Source organism: Cervus canadensis, chromosome 7 (genome assembly GCF_019320065.1).
Source record: "Cervus canadensis isolate Bull #8, Minnesota chromosome 7, ASM1932006v1, whole genome shotgun sequence".
Classification (NCBI taxonomy): Eukaryota; Metazoa; Chordata; class Mammalia; order Artiodactyla; family Cervidae; genus Cervus; species Cervus canadensis.
The window spans coordinates 35095824-35108056 of record NC_057392.1 but is presented as its reverse complement, the minus strand read 5'-3'; the positions used below and the strand labels follow the sequence as shown (position 1 = coordinate 35108056).

Here is a 12233-nt window from a genome sequence, read left to right as displayed (position 1 = left end):
CCTTTTATTCCATGTAACTCTAGAAGGATGATTCTCATTCATTTATTATAGATAGTATAAATCTGGTTTAAACAATATAGATTCTTTATGAGAAAATGATGATACCTTCTGTAAAAAAACCTTTTATAAACTGTAAGCAACATTCAAACATTTCTGTAGTTTTAATTTTTCCTGGTCTTAACGTAGAATGACTTCTGTCATTATCAGTGAAAAGAAAACCAGATTCACGTGCTCCTTCCAAACAGAAGAATAGCGTGTTATCAGCCAGCACAGCCTCCACAGACTTACCAAGTAGCAGTAACCCCAGCCTGGAGGTCCTCAAACACATGATACATGAAGTGGAACATGAAATAGAAGAATATGAGCGGTGGACAGGCCGCAAGGTCCAGGGACTGCAAAATAGTCAGGGTCTCACCGGCTTCACCCTGTCCCTCGTGAGCTCACTCTGTCGCCTGGTTCGGTACCTTAAAGAGGTAAGGTTATTAGAGTCTTCTCTTCTACTAGACTGATGGCAGAGTTGGGTAGGTTTTTCCCCTCTACACTTAAATTATTGCATTCTCCAAATAAAGTATAGTCAAGTTTGAGTAACTTTGTTTAAAATGGCTCAGCTTTGGATTATCTGTTGGAAAGGTTTATCCTCTTAATTTTCTCTACATCCTGATAAAGATATGCCAGATAAGTGGTGTTGATTTTAGTTTGGTAAATAGGTAATAACTAAGTGATAATTAGTTAGGTCAATCTGCTTAAATAAAATTATATCTTATGCTAATAGTTAACATTACTGTTTGGCAGTTATAGATTAATTAAACTACTAATCATGTCCTCATTCTACTGCTTTTCTCTGCTTGCTATACCCACTTCAGTTCAGTTTGGTGAGTGGTATACTTGTGATCTGTAGACACAGATCAGGAAAATTCTCTTCTGATTCCTCCAGCTCCATTTTTCTTTCTCAAGATTGCTTTGGCTAGGGACTTCCCTCATGGTCCGGTGGTTTAGAATCTGCCTGGCAATGCAGGGGACATAAGTTAGATCCCTGATTGGGAAACTAAGATCCCATATGTTGCAGAGCAACTGAGCTTGTGTGCCACAACTACTGAGCCTGTGCGCTCTGGAGCCTGTATGCCACAACTGGAGAGGACACTGCAATGCAAGATCCCTGTGATGCAACAAAGATCCCACATGCTGCAACTAAGACCTGATGCAGCCAGATATGTTTTAAAAGAGATTTAAAAGAGATTGCTTTGGCTATTTGGGGACTTTTGTGTTTCTTTACAGATTTTAAGATTTTATTTTGTCTTAGATTTGCAACAAATGACATTGGTAACTTGATAGAAACTACGTTGAATCTGTAGATTACTTTGGGTAGTATAGTCATTTTGAAAATATTGATTCTTCCAATCCAAGAACATGGTATATCTTTCTATCTGTTTGTCATTTTCAATTTCTTTTATCAGTGTCTTATGGTTTATACAGGTCTTTTGTCTCCTTAGGTAGGTTTACTCCTAGGTGTTTTCCTCTTTTTGATGTGATAGTAAGTGGAATAGTTTCCTTAATTTCTTTTTGACTTTTTATAGTAAGTGTATAGAAATGTATTAATTTTATATAATACAGCTTTACCAAATGTATTGATGAGCTCTAGTAGTTTTCTACTAGCATCTTTAGGATTTTCTGTGTATAGTAGTAGTGTTAGTTGCTCAGTTGTGTCCGACTCTTTGTGACCCCATGGGCTGTAGCCCGTCAGGCTCCTCTGTCCATGGAATTCTCCAGGCAAGAATACTGGAGTTGGTTGCCATTCCCATCTCCAAGCATCTTTAGGATTTTCTGTGTATAGTATCATGTAATCTGCAAATTTGACAGTTTTGCTTCTTTTTATCCAATTTGGATTTTGTTTGTTTCTTTTTCTTCTCTAATAACCATGGATAGGACTTCCAAAACTATGTTGCATAAAAGTGGTGAGAGTGAACATCTTTGTCTCATTGCTGATCTTAGAGGAAATCCTTTCAGCTTTTCACTGTTGAGTATGATGTTAGCTGTGGGTTTGCATATATGGCTTTTAATATGTTGAGGTAGGATTCGCTCTGTGCTTGCTTTCTGAAGAGTTTTTATCAAATGGATGTTGGGTTTTGACAAAAGCTTTTCTGCGTCTATTGAGATGATCATATAGTTTTTATTTTTCAGTTTGTTAACATGGTATCTCATGAGGATTCATTTGCAGATGTTGAAAAATCCTTGCATCCCTGGGATAAATCCCACTTGCTAATGGTGTGTGATTCTTTTAACATATTGTTGGATTCAGTTTGCTAGTATTTTGTGGAATACTTTTGTGTCTGTGTTCATCAGTGATATCGTCCTGTAATTTTCTTTTTTGTTGGATTTTTTTTTAATAAGCCACATGTGGTTTTAATTATACTGAATCTGTATCACACATGCTGATTTTTTTTTTTTTTTGAAAGTGAAATTCCTTTTAATTTTAACCCACAGACATGACCATTGCTATAATTTATGTATGGTTTTCCAGAAATCTTTTGATGTGTCTAATAAACATATATATTAGCACAGATAAATCTTATAGATAAATCACATTAGATCCACTCTACTATAAATTTTTTCAACCTAAAATATTTCATGGACATCTTTCTATGCTAATACATATAGATTTCTTTTTCTTTTCCAGTGCTTAAGAGTATGCAGTTATATGGTTGTAGTACTATTTATTTAATTTGTCATTTGGATATAATTAAAACTTTTAAAATAAGCTAACCTGGAAAAAGAAATAATGTATATTAATTTTTGTTCATTTGTTTATTTCTACAAGCTTATCAGCTAGGTCAAAAGGAATATTTATGTAAAATGTTGGTGGGAATGGCTATCCACTCCAGTATTCTTGTCTGGAGAATTCCTTGGACAGAGGAGCCTAGTGGGCTATAGTCCATGGGATCGCAGAGTCTGACATGACTGAGCAAAAGAAGTTAGTATCTCTATTTTCTGAAGAATTCTTATATATCAATTTAAAAAGAGAGAAGTAATCTCCTCTTCCCCGAAAGTAAGTGAAGACTCATGAACAGCACAATTTCAAAAGAAGAAACAAACTGCCAAAAAAACACATGAAAAGGTATTCAACCTGATTAATAATCAAGATATGAAAATTAAAATAGCAATGGAATATCATTTTCCACCCTAAGATTTGCAAAAGTTGGTGAAGGTACAAATACTCTATTTGTAAAGTATGCATTAGTTTAACTTTTGGGAGGGTAATAAGTGAGACAATGCACCCCCCAAAAAAAGTGTTAATTGCTCAGACATGCTGATTCTTATTTTTGTTTTTTGTTGGATCTTTGTCTGGTTTTGGTATCAGGGTGATGGTGGCCTCATAGAATGAGTTTGGGAGGGTTCCTTCCTCAGCAGATTTTGAAATAATTTCAGAAACATAGACATTAACGTTTCTCTAAATGTTTGATAGAATTCACCTGTGAAGCCATCCGGTCCTGGGCTTTTGTTTGTTGCAGGTTTTTAATTCAGATGTTGTTGTGTTTAGTGTGTCCCAGAGGTCTCTTAAACTGTCATTTCTTTTCATTATTTTTTCTTTATTCTATTCCATGGCATTTCTTTCCACCATTCTTCCAGTTGACTTATCTTATCTGCCTCATTTATTCTGCATTAATTTCTTCTAGTGTATTTTTCATCTCAGTTATTATATTGTTCATCTGTTTATTCTTTATATCTTCTAACTCTCTGTTAAATTTTTCTTGTATCTTCTCAGTCATGCCTCCTTTCTTTTTCTGAGATCTTGGATCATCTTTACTAACATTACTCTGAATTCTTTTTCAGGTAGATTGCCTAGCTCCATTTCACTTAGCTGTTCTTCTGGGGCTTTATCTTATTCCTTTTTCTGGGACATAATCCTGTGCTGTTTCATTTTGTCTAACTTTCTGTGTTTGTGGTCCCATGGGGTGCTTGATTATAGTTTCTCTTCTGGTTTCTGCCTCCTAGTGGATGAAGCTTTTCTCAGAGGTTTGTGCAGGTTTCCTGGTGGGAGGGACTGGTGTCTGCCACTGGTGGGTGGAGCTGAGTCTTGTACCTCTGGTGGGCAGGGCTGTGTCAAAGGGTGTGTTTAGAGATGGCTGTAGACTCAGGAAGACTTCAAGCAGCCTGTTTGCTGGTGGGTGGGGCTGTGTTTCTGCCCCATTGGTTGTTTGGCCTGAGACATCCCACTACTGGCGCCTTCGGACTGTTGGGTGGAGCTAGGTCTTGGCCTCAAAGTGGTAGTATCCAGGACAGCTCACGCCAGTGAATACCCAGTACCTCCACAACCAATGTCCTTGTTTCTACAGTGAGCCAAAGCCACCATCTACCTCGCTGAGAGGCCCTCCAAGACCAGCAAGTAGGTCTGGCACAGGCTCCTATGAAGTCACTGCTTTTTCCCCTGGGTCCTGGTGTGCATGATACCTTGCATGTGCCCTCCAAAAGTGACATTTCTGTTTCTCCCAGTTCTGTGCAGTTCCAGTGATCAAGCTCCACTGGCTTTCAAAGCCAAACACTCTGGGGGCTCCTCCTTCTGAAGCCAGACTGGGGAGCCTGATGTCGGACTCAGAACTCTCCTGTGGGAGAACTTCTGTGATATAGTTATTTTCCAGTTTGTGGGTTGCCCACCCAGAGGTGATGGGGTTTGATTGTATCATTAATGCACCCCTCCTACAATCCTGTTGTGGCTGCTTCTTTGTCTTTGGAAGTAGAGTATCTTTTTTGTCTGTAGATGGTTATTCAGCAGTTAGTTGTGATTTTGGTGTTTTCATAATAGGAGGTGAGCTCAGGTTCAGAAGGACTTCACCATCTTGTGGAGATCTATCTAAATTTGCTTTTTACAGATTTGTTTTACTGTCAGACTTGTGACAGTCTTAACATTCTTAACATATATAAATTAGGAATCTCTAGGAATGTACTTTTGGCTCTCTGAACATATTACAGGCTTAGAAGCATGTACTTTTTAGTTAATCACTTGTTTTACGAAGCTTAATCATTTAAGCCTGTTTTTTATTTTTAATTATGTTTTAAGAAACTTAATTTTTGAACTGGTGATACATTTACCATGGTATGCAATTCAAAGATAACAAAAGACTGTATGGTGAAAAATCCCCACCCCTGACTTTCACTTAACTTGTTTACTTCCTGTAGCCAACTGTCATTATCAGTCTGTCCTAGAAATGGCCTGCATGTATTCAAGGAGTTTGTATATGTACTTCCTTCCCCTCTCGTCTACAAAAATTGTAGTAGTTTGATTTTACATGTCATTCTGTTCATTGTTTTACATTTAAAGAAAGGAAGACGATAAAGCAGCACATTTTAATGAAATATAAACCTTTTAATAAAAATATTTAATTTTTATTACTGTCACATAATATATACTTTGTAAGTATTCTCTTCTTTGATAGTTTTGATTAGAAACTTTTAGTTTGCAACATGTGATGTTATGGAGGGGAGTTTATTTGATTTTTTTTTTTTTTTGTAGAGTGAGCTCCAACTGCGTAAAGAAGTAGAGACAAGGCAGCAACTGGAACAAGCGTTAGGTGATCATCGAGAGCTCATTGATGCGTTGACAGCTGAAGTTCTTTTCCTTAGAGAAGAAAATACTGCTACCCAGGTATTTAGATGAGATCCAAAACTTTTCTGTGTTTAGTAGTATAAAACTTCTTTACAGGTGTATGAGATTCTCTTTTAGTTGCCTTTGATTTAGTTGTGCTGGTGTGATTATTTATCATTTCTTTAGTATCCTCAGCAGTAACTTTTTAAGAACATTTATTATACTGGAGGTACTGCAGTAAAAACTTGAATTATAAATAGTGTAGAATAAATATCCTGTCTTTAAGAAACATATTTACTGGGGAAGACAGAATCTATGTTTAAATAATAACTACTCATATTATAGTGGTTTATCCAATATGTGAAATGAGTGTTAAGACAGCTGCTTTTCATTTTAAATAACAGAGGATACCCTGTGAGGAACCCTCCTATGATATATGCCATTTAAAGTTGTTTATAGTATCTTCAGTATCTTTGTTAATCTTTTTGTCAAACAGTGGTTATAGTTACTGATACTTTTATTTATCAGCCACAAGAGACTAGGAAATCAGTAGTAGACAAGTTGTGTTTGTGTCAATGGACATTAGATATAAGACATGCGATTTTCAGTGATATATCATTCACATACAGTTTCTGTAAAATTGAAGTATAATTGTTTTACAACGTTGTGTTAGTTTCTACTGTACAACAAGAATCAGCTATATGTATGCATATATTCCCTCCCTCTTGAGTCTCCTTCCCACCCCCACCATCCCACCCCTCTAGGTCATCACAGAGCACCAAGTTGAGTTCCCTGTGCTATACAGCACTTCCAACTAGCTATCTGTTTTATGCATGGTAGTATATATGTCAGTGCTACTCACTCAATTCATCCTACCTCTCCTTCCCCTCCTGTGTCCACAGTCCATTCTCTACGTCTGTGTCTCTATTCCTGCCCTACAAATATATTTATCAGTTCAATTTTTCTAGATTCCGTATATATGCATTAATATATGATATTTGTGTTTCTTTTTCTGACTTACTTCACTCTATATGACAGACTCTAGATATAGTTCACATACCATTTAACGCACCCTTTTGTAGTGTGCAGTTTGGTGTTTTTTTCTGTGCTAGTACCATTATCTAACTCCAGAGTATTTTCATCACCCCAGAGAGAAATTCCACACACATTATCATTCACTCTACTCCCTTCAGTCCCTGGAAACAACAAATCTGCTGTATGATTTTATAGATGTGCCTAATCTGAATATTCTATCTAGGTGGAATCATGCCATATGTGGTCTTTAGTGTCTGGCTTCATTCACAGCACATCATGTTTTCAGGGCTCATCCACGCTGTCTTGTGTGTCAGTACTGCATTCCTCTTTATTGCTCAATAATCTAGTGTGGGCTCTACCACATTTTGATTATCCATTCATTAGTTGAAGGACACTTGTGTTGTTTCTCCCTTTTGTGTATGATGAATGAATAATGCTGCTGTGGATGTTCATGTACAAGTATTTGTGTGAACGTGCATGCATGCTAAGTCTCTTCAGTCGTGTCCAACTCTTTGCGATCCTATGGACTGTAGCCCACCAGGGTCCTCTGTCTATGGGATTCTCCAGGCAAGAACAGTGAGGTGGGTTGCCATGCCTTCCTCCAGGGGATCTTCCTGACCCAGGGATCAAACCCATGTCTCTTACATCTCCTGCATTGGCAGGTGGGTTCTTTACCACTAGTGTCACCTAGGAAGCCCCAGTTGTGTCAGGATGTATTTTCAATTCTCTTAGGAAGATAGGCACTTTTAAAGTGTACTAATATGTTCAGCAGATCTTTATTGAGCACTTACTGTGTATCTGGCACTGTTCCAGGTGCAGGAAATAGAGTAGTGAATGACAAAAAAATCTTGGTCCTCAAGGAACTTAACATTCTAAATAAACTTTGCCCCCTAAAAAGTGAAGTATATTGTTAGTTAGATGGTTATTATGTATCATAAAGAAAAACAAAGCTAGTAAGAGGGATGGGAAGGGTTTGGGATGGGAGGATATAAATGGGATGGGACATGTCTGTCTGAGGAGACGAGAGAGCAAGCCTGCCAATAGCTGAGCGAAGAGCACTCACTGCAAAGGAGCAGCAAGGGCTTAGGTCCTGAGGTGGGAGCTTAGCTGTTGAGCTCAAAAGCCACCAAGGAGACCAGGGTGGCAGGGGTGGGATGTGGGAGAGGGAGCACAGGAGGAGACAGGAGCAGGAAGTCAGATCACAGGGGCCCTGCAGGCTGGGTGAGGGCTTGGACTTTTGTTCTGAATGAGATAGGAAACCACAAAAGGGATTTGGGAAGACATGTGATTTAATTCGGTTTTAAGAGAATCACTCTGGGCGGCTATTTTGAGATTAGATCAGAGATCACCGCCCTGTCTCTGTTTACAGTGACCTTAGTGTCTCAGGACACCCCTAGGCCAAAGAAAATACCCAGCAGCTCCATATATTCAGTTCAGTTCAGTTCAGTCACTCAGTCGTGTCCGACTCTTTGTGACCCCATGAATCCCAGCACACCAGGCCTCCCTGTCTATCACGAACTCCCGGAGTTTACCCAAACTTATGTCCATTGAGTCGGTGATGCCATCCAGCCATCTCATCCTCTGTTGTCCCCTTCTCCTCCTGCCCCCAATCCCTCCCAGCCTCAGGGTCTTTTCCAATGAGTCAGCTCTTCACATGAGGTGGCCAAAGTATTGGAGTTTCAGCTTTAGCATCAGTCCTTCCAGTGAACACCCAGGACTGATCTCCCTTAGGATGGACTGGTTCCTGGATCTCCTTGCAGTCCAAGGGACTCTTAAGAGTCTTCTCCAACACCACAGTTCAAAAGCATCAATTCTTCGGCACTCAGCTTTCTTCACAGTCCAACTCTCACATCCATACATGACCACTGGAAAGACCATGGCCTTGACTCGACGGACCTTTGTTGGCAAAGTAATGTCTTTGCTTTTTAATATGCTGTCTAGGTTGGTCATAACTTTCCTTCCAAGGAGTAAGCATCTGTTAATTTCATGGCTGCAGTCACCATCTGCAGTGATTTTGGAGCCCCAAAAAATAAAGTCTGACACTGCTTCCACTGTTTCCCCATCTATTTCCCATGAGGTGATGGGACCAGATGCCATGATCTTAGTTTTCCGAATGTTGAGCTTTAAGCCAACTTTTTCACTCTCCTCTTTCACTTTCATCAAGAGGCTCTTTAGTTCCTCTTCACTTTCTGCCATAACGGTGGTGTCATCTGCATATCTGAGGTTATTGATATTTCTCCCGGCAATCTTGATTCCAGCTTGTGCTTCTTCCAGCCCAACATTTCTCATGATGTACTCTGCATATAAGTTAAACAAGCAGGGTGACAATATACAGCCTTGACGTACTAGTTTTCCTATTTGGAACCAGTCTGTTGTTCCATGTCCAGTTCTAACTGTTGCTTCCTGACCTGCATATAGGTTTCTCAAGAGGCAGGTCAGGTAGCCTGGTATTCCCATCTCTTTCAGAATTTTCCACAGTTTATTGTGATCCACATAGTCAAAGGGTTTGGCATAGTCAACAAAGCAGAAATAGATGTTTTTCTGGAACTCTCTTGCTTTTTCGATGATCCAGCGGATGTTGGCAGTTTGATCTCTGTTTCTTCTACCTTTTCTAAAACCAGCTTGAACATCTGGAAGTTCATTGTTTACGTATTGTTGAAGCCTGGCTTGGAGAATTTTGAGCATTACTTTACTAGTGTGTGAGATGAGTGCAGTTGTGTGGTAGTTTGAGCATTCTTTGGCATTGCCTTTCTTTGGGATCGGAATGAAAATGGACCTTTTCCAGTCCTGTGGCCACTGCTGAGTTTTCCAAATTTGCTGGCATATTGAGTGTAGTACTTTCACAGCATCATCTTTCAGGATTTGAAATAGCTCAATTGGAATTCCGTCACCACAGTAAGTATTTGTGCGTCAACAACTTAGATGCCGTGTGAAAAAAATAATACATGAAAACTGATAGAAAAAGTATTTTATTTTCTTATTCATGATTAAATAACCATAGTTATTTACTAATGGAACATGTATACCTATTGGGCATTGTACAGCTTCTCATAGCCTGGAATCATATTGAACACCATCACTCTTATTTCTTGTTCCATAATTATTTTTATGCAGTGTTGCTTTTTTAGCATGGCAGCTACTGAAAACTCAGCCTTAAGAAGATATGGTATCATCAAAAGGGGTGTATCTTGATCTAATGTTGAATCTGTGAACACTTCGAGCTAGTAGGTCACTAGTACCTGACAGATATTGAGCATCAGCAGTTTCCTTGAGAATTTAAAAATGTCCTGTGGTGCCCCCGTGAGTCCGTACTGGCGCTCCAGGGTGCAGGTTGGGAGCAGTGTAGGACTAGACTGTAGGTGGTCAAACACAGAAGTAGAGTATTACAGACAGGAGTCCAGAATAATTAAGGTGAGACATGGCAACTTGGTTGAGGTTGTAAGTGGGATAGGTTGTGAAAAGTAACCAAATTCTGAATATATTTTGAAGTCAACCAGTAGGATTTGCTGATGGACAGGATATGGAGTGAAGGAGAGAATGTGAAAGAAGAGTCAGAGTTTTGGCCTGAGCAGTTGGAAGAATGGAGTTGTTATTGATGAGGCAGGAATGTTTACGATGAGTTGGTTTTTTTGTATTTTAAGTTTGAGAAGCCTGTGTGAGTTCCTCATGGAGATGTTGAGGGAGCTATTGGATATGTGATGTGGATTTTGGGAAAAATTTGGACAAATATAAAAATGTTTATTATATATCATTCAACAGTCCTACTAATAATATTTCTGACTTCTGACCGCACCTGACATTTAACAAATGTCTGTTCATGTTGGAGCTATGTATGTCTCTGTATGTGTACAGTTGATCCTTGAACTGCACCAGTTTCTACTGTGCTGGTTCACTTATATGTGAGTTTTTTTCAATATATATGTACTACAGTCTGTGGCTGGTTGAATCTGTGGATGCAGAACCTTGAATATGGAGGGCCAGTGGTAGTTATACATGAATTTTACCTGCACAGAGTGTCGATGCCCCTAACCCTGTCTAGTTCAAGTGTCAACTGTAATATATAATACACATATACATATATATAATCTCTTAACACTATTTTATATGCATTACCATACATTTTTATAATGCTTATGTTTATCAGTTTAAATACCTGAATAATATTCTATTGAGTTTCTTCCTTGGTCTTTTGGGGTGGCTTAAGAGTCAGTAGGTATCATCATCAGTCAATAGGTATAAAATCTATTATAAAAGAGATTTTATAAATTGAAAGCCCTATGAAAAGGCTCATTCTTACTATTGTAGCAGTGTATTTATTTATTAATAATATTCCATGAATTATTTAACCATCCTTCTATCAAAGAATTTTAAAAAATGTTCATAATTATATATTTTCATGAATGCATGGTTTTAGTATTTGAATAAAAGGCTGAAATTCCTAGAGTATTTAAAACAATGATATAGTTAAACACACCTAGGTGATTTGCTCTCTGATAAGCCAATGATATTATTTTGTTCATTTTTCTCTAGGCGAGACTTCAGCAGTACATGATCACAACAGATGAGCAGCTTATATCACTCACACATGCCATTAAGAACTGTCCTGTGATAAGTAACAAAGAAAGTCAGGCCTTAGAAAGGGGAGCCACAAGTCAGAGAAATATGGATAATTCAGGTGAGTGGAATAATCTTACTATCCCAGATGGGCATTAAAATACTTTCAGAGAAAACAAAACTGTAAATTTATATGTAACTATTTATATGTAACTATATAATGTAAATTTATATGTAACTATATAGTTATATGTAACTATTGTCTGTTCATGGATAGGTAGCATTATCACCATTATATTTGCCATAATTATTCCAGCTAATATTTATTGGATACTTGCTCTATGTCAGGTTCTTTTGCAGTGTTTTACATGCATTATCTCATTTAATTCTCATAATATAGCTTTCATTTAATTTTCAAAAGAGTTCTTCACTCAGTCTTATGAGGTAGGTGTCATTGTTATCCCCATTTTTTAGATGAGAAAACTAAGGCTTGGAGAGAGGGTTGGTAACTTAATAAAGTCACAGAAATAGAAAGTAGCACAACTAGCTTCCTAGACATGTGGGAATTTAGTGCCAGCACCTTTAATTAGGGTACCCCTGGTTTGGAGGAGAAGAGATGGTCTTGAGAAGAAAAAAATACTGAATTTCAGAAATTCGTGACCTTAGTTCATTCATGGTGATGCTTTGAAAGCCTATCTTCACCTTGTCTGCCATTATCATATGCCATAGGCTGAATAGGACATTGAGCATTTTTTGTTTTTTACTTTGATGCGTGTCTCTGTGTAGAAGGAGTTTTATGTATTTAGGAGTGTTTTCTTAGAAGTGGCTGACTCTAAAATTTAACTTGCATGAGGTAAACTCAGTGGCGAGGGCAGATCTTCAAGGGCAGTGCTTTTCTCCAAAATAGCCACTTCCTCCCAGTGCTGGCACCACAGGAGCTTGGCCTGTGAGTGACTGCTCAGTGAGGGTATGGACTAGAAAGTGAGGGCTCCAGAGGCCACGTCATTTTGCCCTCTGTGGAAATGCGCCTATGTCTAAATGCCTGAAGTGTGCTCATAATTCCTTT

General features: G+C 38.4%; 1 protein-coding gene across 2 annotated transcripts in view; it reads left to right on the top strand.

Annotated features, from left to right (window-relative positions):
* The window catches only part of SPICE1 (spindle and centriole associated protein 1), a 57080-nt gene that overhangs the window by 33534 nt on the left and 11313 nt on the right, over positions 1 to 12233 (top strand). For both annotated transcript variants that reach the window (XM_043474860.1, XM_043474859.1), the window contains exons 10-12: positions 208 to 473; positions 5507 to 5638; positions 11144 to 11288. In XM_043474860.1, the coding sequence (XP_043330795.1) occupies positions 208 to 473; positions 5507 to 5638; positions 11144 to 11288 (543 nt within the window). The remainder of the gene's footprint in view (positions 1 to 207; positions 474 to 5506; positions 5639 to 11143; positions 11289 to 12233) is intronic.